The following is a 16,461-nucleotide window of genomic DNA, read 5'->3' on the forward strand; positions in this document are numbered from 1 at the left end:
ATTTTCACAATTTTCAAATAGTTGTATCTCGGCAAAATATGGTCCTATCCTACCAATCCATACATCAATGGAAAACGTTTATTTATCTTTCAGATGATGTATGAGTCTCAGTTTCATAAAAATGAGCCTCATGACCCCTTATTTTTCATTTTTGTTTTCAAACACAAATGTACTCAAGCGTGTCGGAACTTTTAACTTGTAGTGTGAACAAACAAGAGGGTTCAAATGTCTTTCTTTTGAAGACGTTGACTTACAGGTAGAGCACAAGATGTGCTCTTCACTGTTCCCTCAGCAGAGATGGCAGAAACCTTAAAATAAAACAAAAACTGGCAAGTATCCTATGACTAAATGGAAATGGTACTTGGTTCCTCAGACCTGGCGTGAACCGTTTCTTTCTCTCTCGCTTTACTTGTCCATAGCAGTTAATCATGCTATTAATGATGGTGAGGACAGGAGATCAATGCTGTGTACTTCTCTAAACCATTGACTAACGCACACACACTATATCCTATAGGGAATATATGCTGCTAAATGACCTTGGTACAGATACACTGTCAAACAGGCTTGTGTGTGTAGATCACGAACCACAAAGACACACAGAACTCAATTGTAAACACTGCAAGTTACTTCTTTCTCCTGCCTTTCATTCCCTCCTCTTTTGTCTGGCAGGAGGGGCGTTAAAATCACTGAGTAGGTTTCATGAAACTGGATATTTGAGCTCAGTTTGCTTGATATTATACAGGTAAAACTGAAGTGTGTAATTTCTGCACCAGAAGCATCACCAAACAGAAAGTTTCAAAAAATACCCCTCACCTGCCATTTTAAAAATAGAAAATTAAATGTATTAAAATGTGATATATTAAAAACAATAAAGTAGCATTTGAGTGAAGGGTCTCAAATAAACATTTTAAAGAAATATGCTTTATAATAAAACAATAAAACAAATCAAATTAAATATTTTATGGGTAATGAAGGTCTCAAGTACAAAATCCTGAAGAAATGCATAATAGAAGAGTATACAAGTATATAAAAATAAAATAAAAAAAATAGCATGAGAGATGCAGTACACAAAAAAAGAAACATGGCTTAAAAATAAAATAGAATACAAATAAAGAAATAAATAATCTTAAGCATAAATAAACTAATTAATTAAATAGTAATAATAAATAAATAAATGATAGCCCTACTTGTAAAAACATACAATTTTGAAATGTTGCCTTGGATGAATGAAATAAAAAAAGTAGTAGTATTAATATTCAAAAAAAAAAAAAAAACTTTAAAATGTATATAAATAAAATAAAAAATACATTAAATATAAATAACAAATACAAATAAAACAAAAGCTAATAGGAATAACAACATCAAACAGCAAAAAGACTAAATTTGAAATGAAAACTATACATTTAAAATACAACAATATAATATAACATCAATATAATAAATGATATCAAAGATAGTTCAAAATAATAATAAACACTATAATACTTTATAAACTATTAAAATAACACTATACTACTTAATACTTAGCTTTAATACTTAGTTTTAATACTTAAAACTTAGCAAATGTTATTTGTCAAGATGCTCATCTATATATATATATATATCTTTAAATAATCTTACTTTAGGTGTGTTTATAAACACTGATTTATTTTATCAATTAATTAGCATGTCATGTTTATTTCATTCTATAGACAATTAACTAATCAACTAATAAGCAATATTAGCATCTGCAACACTACACACATTCACACCAGTGATTAAAAACTAATTCAAAATGCACTGTTAGTCATAGATTAGGCTCCTGAAAAACACAGATCCACTTCATTAGATTGAGTCGCTGTGTTTGAACAGGTAGTCAACTCAGACGAGGATAAACACTCATCGATTATGTAAAGAGGTTCCCTCCTCTGCGCCGCAGATTGAAAAGTGTGTTCACTTCAAGATTAAGATAGACACAGTTGAATAATCCCCGTCCTCGGCTCCTCTTCTACCCCGCGGCGTTCAGGTGACAGGTGTAGAGCCATGAAGAAGACACTCGAACTAAACAGATGGGCAAACAGAGAGAGAGACAGAAGGGCCCAGAGAGAGACGGGACGCAATCAGGCATGAGTAAGAGACGAGCACGAGCAGAAACAAAGAGCACGGGAAGGCATGAGCAAGCAACCGTGCATAAGAGAAGTCAGGAATCAAGCATGACCAAGTGACACAGCATTAAGAAAGGACAGCGTATGATCAGGTGGGAAACACATGAGGTGTGTTTTGGATGCTGGTGTCTCCATCAGGATTCTTAATAGCTAAACCAGCACAAGGGAGAAATTTGGTTGTACTGGTACACCAAACCATCATAAATCTATGCTGGTCTTTTCTGCAGAGTGAACACGGCTGGATGCAATGATGGTATCCTAGACACGAATATTACGAGGATTCGCTTGAGGGCAAAAACATCAATTACATTCAGCTTTCATTAGAAATGGAGACGTTACTATGGAAGCATTAATAAAGTGACTGGTATAGCAACCAGAAGTTCATCAGACAGACGTGAAGATCACAGCAAAAAACCACAGTAGAGACGGTGAATATTCACACATGCAGCACCATGTTGGGCCTTGGAAAAAAGGACTATTTAGAGACCCCTAAGTAAGGTTTTTTTATATTAAAAACATTAATGCAATGCAATTTTTTTTTTAACTCTTGCTATATTTGTGATGTTATTGCACAATATCCAACGCCTAAAAGAATTCAGATGATCACACACACACACACACACACACACTATACAAAAGTATATGCACCCTTTCTCTGTCACCCTCTGATAATTGTATAATGTATACAATTGTATTTGAATTAACATTAGTATAATTATTATAATTTAATATAAATGGTGCAATATACAGTTTCAAAAGGGAAAAAATATATGCACCCCTCAGTATAATTTTAATCTTTTAATTAATAAAACCTTATTTGAATTCATATTAGATGTATTCAAAATAATTTATGCAAAATATAATGTCATGGGGTGAAATATCTGAACCCTTTCTCTTATCCACTTACTATTTTTGAAAGCCCAACTTCAACATTTCTTTAATTTGATCATTTATTCAATGTTACTTGAATAAATATTAATATAATTAAGTTATGCAGAATATGGGGGGGGGGTATGCACCCCCTCTATCTCTCTTTCTCCCTTTCTTTTTTTTCTTGAAATCCAAACTTCAGCTACAGTCATAGGTCTATTATATAGAATATGTATTATAATATGGATTATTAAAAGAGTCATTCAGTATAACCTCAAAAATACCCAGTCTACCATTACCGCCTGTTCAACACCCCTGGATCCAGTACAATATAGTCTTGAGGTCATCAACTTAATCAACTTGTAAGATGAGCCCCTAAAATTGCAAACATCATAACAGTGGTAAGGAAGCAAAACAGCATTGGGGTATTTATCTCTGGCTGACTAAATAAATGCATTACACCTTAAAGGTCAAGTGTATAACATCATACTTTCTCCAGTGCCAGTTTAGCAAGCCAAGAAAACTAATACAGCTCAGTTTGTCTGAGCAACTTCAGACTACTTGGAAACTCTCATTATAACTGCAAATCCTTTTGATGCCACTAGTGGTGCTAAAATTACACATGTCACCCATAAAGCCCAGCTCACACTGTGCAATTTTGGCCACGATTTGTTTGACAAGTTTTGAAAATCCTAAAAGATTCCTATAATCCTAGGCTAAAATATGTAGTCTTTGATTCCTGGTCCAACAGCGAATTAATCCAGTGCGATCAAATTTTACCTCTGACAAAATTCGCACCCGTTTTTAACTCATCTTGAATGTCGTACAGTCTGACATTAATGGCACCTGAGATCCCACAGTTTGACATGGTCATCATGTTCGTTCAGTCTGACAAGCAACAATCTTAAAGATTACGAACTATATTAATAAGATCCGTATTAACTGCCAATTGATACTCACAGGAATGACTTGACATCCATGCCTCTGTTCCGGATCTGTCCCACCATGTGATCCCAGCTTCCAGGGTTGGAACGTGATCGTGCCCCTCCACCCGACCTGTAGCGGGACGCCCCTGCCCCAGCCGGGCTACCACGCACCCCCCGCGGGCCCCCCCGGTGGCCCCCACCCCCAGGTCCAGTGTGCAATTGGCCCAGACTCTGGGAGGTGGCTGGGGGGTCGTTGGGGCCTGGCGGGGGCTGGTGGGTAAGGGGCTGCTGGAGGCTTTGCTGCCTGACCAGGGGCCTGGGGCGGGCTGCTGAGGACGGGATATGCTCCAAGGTGGAGGTGGTGGAAAGAGAGGGGTCCCCAAAACTGGCACCGTATCATACGAATGGGGCCAAGTTGTGGGGCAAGACGAAGACAAGAAACAGGGACAGAAAGGAAGTCACAAGATAAAGGGAAGAGAAGGTAGATATGATTAATGAAGACCAGAGAGACCCAAGAGAAAGAGGGAGAGGAAGCCAAACATGAAAAGAGTGTCGGGACAAAGAAGAGAATCAAAGGAGACAGCAGAGTTCAGGGAGGGAAGGGTAAAGAATGTAAAGGTATTGACATTTTAAGACATCCATCGGGGGGACAAATACACAATGAGGGAATGAGGGAAAAAGAAGAATGCAAAGTTAGCCAGCAATGTTAGCACAATGTAAAACATGTACACTACATCCCCCCCCTTTTCCACTGATAAGGTGACAGTACTGGAAATGGAGCCCAATCTGGAACCAGTAGGCAGTTAATCTTTTTTTAAGCAGAATCAAAAATGTAGCACTTTGTGATCTTGTTGAATGACACCAAAACCAAGTTTATAGGCTTGATACCCAGGAATTGCATGAACTGTTGCAATGGATACTTTGGATCCAATTCCACATGTCTGCCAAATGCTAGATTCAAATTTAGATCAATTTCTAATCAGGCACCAAATAGAGTACGCCTAAAAAGTCCAAAAGGATAGGACATTGCACCAAACTGGTTTTCATAATGTTCACAGTTCCTCCGGGACAAGCCCCTGCACCATTTCAATAGAAAAGGGGTAGTTACATTTCTTGTGGCATGACCTGACAAAGGCATACGTCTTGTAAACCCAACTTCCTTCTGCTAAAATTCCTCTCTACATCTTCCGGCATTTCAATTCAATTATCATTTTTATCCGTTCGACCCCTCCCAACATCTTCCTTTGCTCCGTGTCACGTCTGATTAGTGCAAAGTCCCGTTGAGCTGTTCTGTTTGATGCTAATTCTCTGCTGGAGGATTTACTGCACCAGGGTTAAGCACCACACACCCCTATCGAGGTCCCAGTGCTGTAATTCTCACACAGCATTCAAGTGAAGCGTCCCTGGTGAAAATATTTGGAATGAATGTCAGCAATAACTCAAACTCTGCTACAACTAGACTTTTTATACTTTTATAAGGTTGCAAGAGGAACGGCGGCACGTTAATGGACATGAAATCATGTAGATGAGTTAAATGAAGGAATTACTACTGTAGAGTCTGTGATTGTCTTTTGGATGTTATGATGGATAGCTAGTATGATTATTAGAGTTAGTGAGTAGGCATTTATTATCACAGGGCATGACGTGATTTACCCAAGTAGGAAGTGTTCCTGAATCAACATTCTTTGTTAAACTATTACACAATCTCATGGCAATTCGTAACAATTTTAAGTTTTGGTTAATTGGTGGCTAATTCGTATCAATATATACAATCTCATTCGTACATTTTTGTATGAACTGCTTATATCCCAGTGATGGTTATGTTTAGGGGTCTGGCTTAGTGGTGGACCTTCTTACTTTTTTAAAACTAAAAATTGTACACTATCAAAGAATTCATGATGTACGAATTCATGCAAAATCGTCATCTTATAATGCCACCTTATACTAATGTGATTGAATTATCATAATCATAACTTTTAGACCCTTTCACATGACTCATGTCAAACTTCTTCAATGAATAAAAGAGTAAAGCCAGATTGTATGCAACTCAAGTGTTTTAATGTGACATTTGAAGTTTCTAAGTTTCTATTTCTGCAATAACATGCTGCAAAATTTGACACAGAGCCAATGATTACCAGTCAATTTACATAATGAATCATGGGCAATGCCAACATGCAAAAACAACCTAGGGAAAAAACAAGGATTATGTATCTTGTAGTTGGGATTTTTGATGGATAGCTAATATATGATTATTAGAGTTGGTGAGTAGGCATTTCTTTATGTGATATATATGTAATATGATTTTTACTTTCTGCCAAAAACAATTTAGATTTTTAGTAGTGCTTATTTTTCTAGAAAATTTCCATGAAATGCTGACTTTCCATTACATTTTAATTTTTTGTTCTGTTACAAAAAGAAAGCATTGGAAATTAAGATTTATGAATTAACAATAAAAAGTCATAAAATGTATACAGTATATTATCGACTATTAAGGCTATTAGGCTTTTTTTTTATTATTATTACATTATTTTACTACCAAAACAGCATAATTTGCAACAACAATGTAGAATATATCACAGAAAACCAAATGTTAAAGTTTTCAAGGTCAAGAAAAAAAATGGACTCACAAAATCAATGAATATTAAAGACCAGTGAATCATACTTATGGCTGTGTCCTGCAATATTAAAGGCATGTTATAAAGTTCAGAGAACAATTTTCTGATATATTCTAAGATGGATAGTAAAATAGTGCAATATCTGAGTGTCAAAGGCATCAAAGGTTGAGAGTGAGTCAGGTGAAAGTATCTTTACCTTAACCCTCATGCTAAAATCTGACGGGTTGATAGAAATTTAGTTGGTCCATGCACACGTCCTATTTTAAATCACGTAATAATGCCACAGGCATTGCGACGGCACTTGTTTCACACATGACTGTTACCATTCCATACAGTACATATAGCATTATTTATATACAGCATATATGCATGTATGTAATGAAGTAAATCATCCTGCACTTACACCCATTTTACAGCTTGAGCTGTCATTAAGTAACTTACATTCCCCATCTACTCGTTTTCTCATCTCATCTGCTTCAGCTCTTTGTGTTATAAATAGGTTTAGAAAGCAAGGAAGAAAAAGTAGCGTGTGGGGGTTGCAGACTCACTCGAAACAATGATCAAAGCCAGAAAATACAGAAGCAAAAGAAAGTGTCAAAGAATGAAAGAAAAATACAGCTCTCCAAATGAAGTTCTTGCTGTGTTTAGAAGGAAAAAATGAAAGGTTGTTCTTGTTGGTTTCGTCTAGCCTCTAGCCTTCAGCCGACATGAATACTGTGTGAAATTCAACATTAAAGTACAAGCGCTTTGTTAAAGACTAGTCTAGAAAAAAACAATTTTAGGCCAGTACTTCCTCATATGGACGTTACATATTCAGTGGCTAACTGAGAAACTGTGCATCACATTACTGAAGCTTCTGTCATATCTTCTGTAATGCAGCAGCAATTTCATATTAGAAAATTATAAAGGATCTTATCCTCTAAGGGCTGAAACTACGATTAAGGTGAGACTAGCAAGTGCGCTTATTTATTACAAGGAACAGATCAATAAAATCTGTCATGAAAATACTGTCATTATCTACACACCATCCACTTTCATTATGAGGAAAAGGGTGGCCAGGATATTTATTATAAATAAAATAAAATTTTATTAAAATTAAAATTAAATAAAATTAAATAAAATAAAATTAAATTAAATAAAATTAAATAAAATAAAATTAAATACAATTAAATAAAATAAAATAAAATACAATTAAATTAAAATTAAAAAAGTCTTGAAGAAACATGCTCAAAATAAAATAATAATATCACTTAATAAAAGAATACTGAGTGTTAAAGTTCTCAAATACAAAAGTCTTGAAGAAACGTGCTTAATTTTAAATCCAATAAATAGTAAAATACAATAGCATAAGAGTGATAAAGGTCTAAAATACAAAATGTTGAAGAAACATGCTTAAAATAAAATAAAATAAAATTATGTATTGTGTTCCAAGGAAGAAAGAAAATTAGAGTGTTCTATGCTTTTAACGGTCATCTTATCTAAGCTAAATTTTTGATTAGTGAGGAAATATCTAATCTGTCTTCTGAAAAAATCATTTTCTGGACCATTCTCAAAGCAGTCCTGATAAAAACTGACATTCTGAGCTGCACGTTTCCAAACCCAGGTTAAAGAAGAAGTGTTTGGTAATTCTCCGAGTCCTCCAACAAATCCTTGAGCTTTAGCAGAAACCTGTAGCTGCTTGTTATTACAGAGCTTCAAGACGTCGCATGATAGAAATTCTGATGGAGAATGTGTGTATAAGACAGCAAGAGGAGCAGTAGAGAGATACGAGGGGAAGGGTCGCAACTCTTACCTACCCAAAAATAGAAACCAATTATAGGTCGAAGATGAGAGTGGACGGAAACATGAAATGAGAGACAGTCAAGATCATTGGAGGACCGAAAGAGACACGTCTAAATAGAAAAAAAAAGGTTTTAAATGTCATTTAACAGTGAAACAAAATATTAAGGTGTCTCAATTTTTAAAATGCTCGTTGATGTGAGGTGGTGTTTTAACACACAATGAAACCAACTTGATGTCACATTAGGCTTGGATAATATTTCAACTACTAATTATATTCCTGATGATTATGTGCCTGATCAAATTCAGCAACATTGCGAACATATTATTGTGTTATAATGTGTGTTTAATTAGCCTTTTAAGTTATGTAATTTAAGAATAAATAAATATACAGTTCAGTACTGTGCAAACGTCTCAGTTCTTGTGTAGATGTATGCTAATTTATGATATTCATCTTATTGCTAAATGTCTTTTTTATGTTGTAAGACTTCTGTTTCATATAAAAATTATTACAATATTTGGAAAAATAATACTTCCTACTAGCACACTGAAGAAAAAGGTATAATATATATATATATATATATATATATATATATATATATATATATATATATATATATATATATATATATATATATATATATACAATATATATAAAGCATTGTTGTCCCAAGGCTGAAATATTTCATAAATATATAATTTTCTTAGATTTAGCATCTATTCCTATTATGTCCATTAAAAGCCTCCATTTATCCTACAAAACCCAAGTCAGCTTGCACTAAAAACAATCAGATAGGCCAATCAAATCAAATATGGTTTATTAAATTTTTCTGTGTAGTCTCAAATTACACACTGCTACGCTTTTTCCAAGTACTTGAAAGCTAAGATTGACAGCTTAATGTGACAAATGTCATCACTCAGGGGCTGTTCACCGCTCAAAAACGGATAGGCCGAGCGTAATTCAATTAAACAGAAGGCATTAACTCACCACTAACATAAACAACTGTAAACACACATATAGAAATGTCATTATCGTAACCCCTAAATCATCTGATTGGTCCATTATTTCAAAACTGTCATCGATTCACTGTCAAACACTAAACCGTTTTTATTCTTGTGTGACACTGGAAAAAAAAAGAACACTGCAATGATATTTACAAAAACCAACCATTCCTATTTAGCATTATGATTATTGGATATTATCACACTGTTTATGTTTAAGTCAATTCAACTCCTTTATTTGTTACCTCCAAACAATAGTATCTTGGTTTTATTCCATCATTTTCTTTTTACTTATGTGAAATTACCTGCTATTAAACTAAATTTAACAAAAAATATTTTTATTATTTATTATGTTTTAACGATTGCTTGCTAGTTAACAAAAAAATATTTTTATTATTTATTATGTTTTAACGATTGTTTTTGCTAGTTAACAAAAATTATTATTTATAATATTTTAACGATTGTTTGCTAGTTAACAAAAATTATTTTTATTATTTATAATATTTGAACGATTGTTTGCTAGTTAAAGGAATAGTTTTCCCGAACATTGTATCATTATTTACTAATACACATATCTTTCACATACACTACCATTCAAAAGTTTGGGTCAATAAGATAAAAATAATAATTCAGTTAAAAAATAAATATATACAGTATATATTATTTTTATAATGTTGTTTTTTTTTTTTTTTTTACTTTCTATTCATCAAAGAGTCTTGAAAAAATGTCATGATATAATGATGCTGAAAATTCAGCTTTGCATCATGGGAACAAATTAATTTTTAAAACATTAAAACAGAAAACAGTTGTTTTAATTTGTAATAATATTGATCATAAAAGGCTTTTTTATATAAAAAAAATAATCGTAACATCTCCAAACTTTGAACAGTACTGTAAAACACATGGGGGCCAGTGAATAAATTTCATTAAACCTGCTAAAAAATGTCAACTAATCTTATGACTATTGGCTACTTTTATGGTAATTGTCTGTTCTTTGGAGTCGTGGTCACAGTCATAGTAAAGAAAAGAGCAAAGCAAAAAAACCTTCAAAATGACAAAAGAGGTTTTCACCCAAAAACCATTTTGCTCTGCGAAACTGTCATGCTTCCTTGCCCTAAACATCTGAAAGAAAAGGCAGTCAGCCTCTGGCACTCACTTGCTGGGTCTCAAGCTGCCGGAGTGCAGGTGGCTCTGGACAGTGTGCCACCTCCCGGACTTGCTGGTCCCTGCGCCTATGGAGCTGTCACTGCGACTGGGACCCCCCACCGCCCCCCCACCCACCTCCCCCTTCTCCAGCGATCCGCTGAAAGAGGGAAGAGAGAGATCAGGAGAGCTAGAAGAACAAGGCAAGATGTGGCCTGTAAAGAGTGCGGGGAGAGCAAGCAGGTGCACGGGGAACAGACAGTAACAGGAAGGTGATGTTGTTGGAATTGCTGCATCCTATTTGTTTGCTAAGTCACACACCAAAGAAAAGTGATATTGATGTCTAACACTGTCCCTGCAAGAAGCCGAATAAATGGCACTGTGAGAACTTGATTAAAAGATCGATTTTTCTTGGTCTGAAAGGAATCAAAATGAGGTATACCTCATACCTCATAATATATATATTTCTTCTATAGGGCTGCACTATTTGGTCTTGAGTGATTATTAAACAGCTTAAGGCTACAATTTAATACATTTTGAATATAGTTATAGGTGTTTTTAGCTGTTTACAACCACTACAAATGTCCACGTAAAAGCTTTAAGACCAAGCCTCTGCCAAACCTTTTTACTGAACCATCATCTCGCTCTCAGTGAAGCAGGTAGTACACACACAGTCTACTGAATATGAGCTCCATGTACAGTCATTAATATTCATGAGCGAAAATTAAATGTTTTAACATTGTGCCCTACCATTTTTTTAAATGTATTATTTTATTCAATAAAATATTCAAGTGGACTGCCTGATGCATGCTTAATGCAAAGCCCAAACCAAGTTAGTTTGCTGGTCTTGTCTGGTTTCAGCTAGTCTCTCAGCAGCCAGTGATGTTAATTAAACTAAAATTAATACAAATTAAATATATTCTAAACTGAAAAAAGCTGAAATAAAGGAAAAATGTTTAGATGAAAATTGTAACTTAATTTTAATTAAAAAAAAAATTAATTGAAGTTTAATTGAAGTAGTATTAAAATTACTAAAACTAAAAGCTAAATGGAAATATTACAAATCAATAAAAATTATATAAAAATTATAGGCACATAACAAAATGACTAAAACCTAAAATTAAATAAGTATTGAAAACATAAAAATACAGTAATAAAAAATTCTTAAATTGCAACTTAAAGTTAAATTTAAATATTAAAAATGATCAAACTAAACTAAACTAAACTAAACTAATAAAATGACATAACAAAAATGCATAAAATAAATATCTGTAGATTCTGTCAATAAAATGAATTAAATTAAATTAAATAAAAAAATTTATAAAATAAAAATTTAATTAAATTAAATTACAGGCAGATAACAAAAATTCATAAATGTCTGCATATTCTGACAATAAAATAAAAATAATAATAAAATAAAATAACTAAAAACCTAACTCAAAATATAAAAATGAAATGATTTCAAAATATTAATAGTATTATTATATATAAATAATACTAATATAACTGGACAGCCATTTGGTCTGCTGGCCATCTGAAAAGCTCCCAAAAACGTGTTAACAGATGATTTTTTCCCCCCAGGGTGGGTTCCAATCAAACTTTGGGAATTCTAAGAGAGTTAAGTGGGATTTAAGAGAAAGAGAAAAGCTGAGAACTTCATTATGGAGAGTAATTCGTTCAGTCATCAGCAGAGCGTGGTTAATACACAGCTTCATTTACAGCCTTCATGTGCTAGTTTGCAGTCTGCACACACAGTTCAACATGAGAGCTGCTGCTTCAGTGAGATTTCTTGTCCTTTTCTTTTGGCTTCCAAATCACAGTATCTGTCAGAATAGTCACAGTATGATTAAATCTATACCAAATTGTGCAGCCCTACTTTTAGTATTAAAAAATGGGATCAGAAAGATTATTATTATTATTTTTAACTACTACTTTTATGTAGCAATGATGCATTAAATTGAATACTGAAAAATCGTACCTACCCCCAAACTTTAGAATACTACATTTGACCGCATACATATCAGTCATTTCTACCAGCACACGCTGTGCAAGAGACACCAGCCTGCAGGTCATATCATGTATTAATCATTCTTGCTTTCCCTTCATGTCAGACAGGGACTGACGTTGACTAGATCTGGACAGTACAGTTACACAGAGACGGGAGAGACAGAGCAAAGGTTAACACTTCAAACACAGCATAGACGCAACAGATCGACGATGGCCATTTAAGACACAGATGACCCAGAACGCAACATCTGTGCATCAAGCTCAGGGCGAAATGGAACAGAGGGGGCTTGACATCGGTTAAAGACGATGGCACGTTTGCTGTCTGCAGTAAGATGTCTCTTTTTTCCTTTTATTTTCTAGTATTTAAATCTCTCTAGTAAAGGTGTTCACACTGACAGTGATTTGCAGCGACTGGTCAGCATAAATGAGAACTTTTTTCACTGAAATTGTGGGCAAAGTGCCAACCTTTCCACCAGGGTTGCTATTGTTTGCTAAATCTAAAGCTATTAAACATTATTTTAAAGCTGAAATAAAACAAAACAAAAATAGTACATGAAAAACTGAAATTTTAAAACCTGTCCTCAAATTAAAAAGGTAGAGACTAGCTGAAAAAAAATAAATAAAAATAAATAAATAATAATAATAATAATAATAACAATTAAATGTGACATTCAATTTAAATATATATATATATATATATATATATATATATATATATATATATATTTAATTAATACAAAAATAATGGTAAAATAAATAAATAAATATAATTGAATTGTTTTCAGTGTGAACGCAGCTTCATGTACAAAATAGCACATCCATTTTCACAGAAAAGCTCCTATAAATAAATATTAAACAGTTAAATGTAAGTAAATACAAGGTGATAAGTGAAATACATTCTGTCTCAGTTAAAAAGCAACTACAAAAAGAACAACAACAAAAAAAATGAAGCAGCAATCGGAAGCAGATCTCAAATGTGAAGATGTTTTGGAAACTGTATCACACAGATACAACAGTACGGTGCATACTGAGAGTCAAACCACAAAGGGGAAGTGACAGGTGACTGGAGAGACGAAATACAACAGCTACCACAAAGACACAAAAACACAGCAGTGTTTCTGACGGTCAACCCTCGACATTCAATCAGGACCAGATAAGAGCCAAGACAGCAGTGCACCTCCAATCAAGATGCTCTAAATGCATCTAAACCTTTAAGGTCAGAGGTCAGAGATTTCGAGGGTTGTCCGTCTCCATGGAAACCATCCATGAGCAGTTAGAGACATTAGTGCTGCTGGCAGGGCTGTAGGGAACAGGGACCTTCAGATAGCAATTGGGATCCTGTCAGCGATCCATCAGACACTACTTAATGAAACGATAAATAATAATAAATAAAGATATTCTGCATTTATTGTCTTTCTTTTGTGAAACACAAGGTAAAAGTAGTGCATGTGACTCGTGTGTCTTCTGAGGTCACATGACAGCGTTGTGTGATGAACAGGTAAAATGGAAGTCGTTAATCTTCTCTCAAACTTCATTTGCAGTTGTGATTTTTCTAAACAGAGAACCGAAATGAAATTTCCGAATGAAATTAGAGAGCTCCGGTGGAAATCTCAAATGCACTCCGTGTATGCAGAAACATCCACAGAATGGGAATGCATATCTCTCTATCACAGAGCCAGATTCTGTCTATACACATGTGCATGACTTCTGAAATCTAAGAATACAGGACACTAGCCATAAATAGTACATATATTAGTCAAATTTTTACTATTCGGATCTCACGAGACAATGCAACTATTTTATGAGTTGCCGATTTTGTATGAATTTGTACAAATTGATTTATATGATTTTTTTTTTTTTTTTTGAAAATAAACAATTCCATTGAATGGAAAAAAAGTTAAAATAAAATAAAATAAAATAAAATATTTCACAGTGAACAGAAATCTGACGGATCAAATATTAAAAATTGTTTAATATATGGTAGGGAATGACTATAACTGTTGACATGTGCATAGGAGTTGGCAATTTCGCACAAATATTTCTAATTTGATTTGTATGGAAATGTATGATTATAGAAAATTAAATTAAATTAAAAATAAAATAAAAAAACATACTGAACATATGATTTATAGTGGATGACTGACTACACCTAGCACACACACAGCTGATGTTATTTGTGGGAGGGAATTTAGAGATTGTAATTATGGGCATGTGTGTGAGAAGTGGGCAGGGATCTCCAGTCTGTATCCCTCTCCTATCAATTAGATTCTGATTTATCCTGGGAATTAATGCAGAAAGACTACTTCCCCTCGAAGATAATGACTTCAATTAAGCAATTAAAACTCAAGGAAACGGCAGACTGAAGCGAACCTCACAACCCTCTGTGGAACTCAAGCCACGTCTCGCTGAGAGTGATGGGCTGACCTAAAGATTGGACATTTCATCTCATTTCAGGCTGGATTGTGGTGTACGCTGAATGATAAAAAGCCAACTAGAATGCTAGAAAATGACATGTTCTGCCCTAGATATAGCTCTTACAGATGGGGTCAATGGGAAATACGACTGGCTCCACCCCCAAGCTTTGGGCATGTTTTGTGGGTCATGCAAATTGACCTTGAAGAAGTAGTTGTTTTTTTTAAACAAAATCAGCTTAATTTTAAGCATGAGATGAGAGGTGAATTTTACAAAACCTGGATAGTAGGTAATAATTTACTCCTAAAATCTAAATAAAAGATAAGAAATAATATTTTGCATGAAAAATTAAGCGTTTATTAGAGCCCTTAGGATATTATCTAAATTACACTTAATTACATTTTTCACATCAATTCTCGTTAATACTTTATTATTAGCATTTGGGGCTTTAAATGCGCTCAATTATTAAGAAACTAAGGGAAAAAAATATTACAATTATTTATTTATGACAAAAAAATATTTTATATTACTATGGCTTTAATAGCTGTTATATATACAAATATATATATATATTTATAAATCTTGTTGCATAGATTATATAAACAGTAGGTTATATAATGTTATTTGTTGTATATATATATATATATATAAAAAATTTTTTTTTTTTTTTTTGCCTATTTTTCGGGTGAAATATGATCCGGACATTGCTTTTTGACAATCACCTTTTAGGTTTCCTGACACAGGTACAGTAAGTTCCTGTAAGCTAAAGTGGATCGCTGGAACTGAAGGCCAGAACAGACAGGACTGAATGGACTTCCCCTTTCAGTACAGCCCTGCGCAGAGAGAAGGGGTCCCTTACCAGCCGTAACCAAGACTCACTTGGGCGTGAGGCGAGGGTCTCCATAGGGGGCGTAGGGGGACATGTTGAGGATGAACTCCTTGGGCGGATAAGAGCTCCAGCGCTGCTGCACATTGCTGCTGTCGTTGTTATTCCAAAAGTCCCTGTCGAGTTCACTGCAGACAGACAGAAAGACAGCTGAAAGAGCCACACTGCATCTTCAAGAAGAGTCAAACTGAGAAAAAAAACTGCAGAAAGAGAGTCCAGATAGACAGAGAGAGAGAGAGAGAAAACAGGGGTGTAATACTACAGTAACTGGCTGAGTGGAACGATCCAGCCACAGAGAGACTTTTTAAGAGAAGCGTTCTCTTGTCTAACAGCGTTCCAGAGCTCCTGTGTTTTTAAGTGGCACCAAGTCTTGAAAAAGTAAAAGATTTCTGAACACAAGAGCTGATGTAAAAATAGCTCTAAGGGTGAGATTAAAGGGTTTTGAGATGGATATCTTGCACAAACAACTTAAAGTCATATTTATTCTGTGCTGTCAGTACTCTGGATCTGACTCACAGAGGATGAAGTCTTTCATAACCTGCTGTAGTTTCAAACTTCTTATCTCTATAAAAACAACTGAAGCAACGGATACAGGAAAACAGAAAACATATCAAGAGGTAAGAAACCCAATTAGTGCTGAGCGTCAGGACTAAAATCATATATAATACCGGTAAACA

The 16,461-nt window shown here is 34.3% G+C and overlaps 1 protein-coding gene across 3 annotated transcripts in view; it reads right to left on the minus strand.

Annotated features, from left to right (window-relative positions):
• Positions 1 to 16,461, minus strand: part of LOC113105668 (synaptotagmin-7) — a 120,079-nt gene that overhangs the window by 50,051 nt on the left and 53,567 nt on the right. Inside the window, exons 4-6 of one of the 3 annotated variants that reach the window (XM_026266888.1) lie at positions 15,778 to 15,912; positions 10,493 to 10,639; positions 3,975 to 4,325 (exon numbers count right to left, since the gene is read on the minus strand). In XM_026266888.1, coding sequence (XP_026122673.1) covers positions 3,975 to 4,325; positions 10,493 to 10,639; positions 15,778 to 15,912 — 633 coding nt within the window. The remainder of the gene's footprint in view (positions 1 to 3,974; positions 4,326 to 10,492; positions 10,640 to 15,777; positions 15,913 to 16,461) is intronic. The other 2 variants (XM_026266889.1, XM_026266891.1) reach the window with 2 other exon arrangements.

This window comes from Carassius auratus, chromosome 7 (genome assembly GCF_003368295.1).
Source record: "Carassius auratus strain Wakin chromosome 7, ASM336829v1, whole genome shotgun sequence".
In the NCBI taxonomy this organism is placed as follows: domain Eukaryota; kingdom Metazoa; phylum Chordata; class Actinopteri; order Cypriniformes; family Cyprinidae; genus Carassius; species Carassius auratus.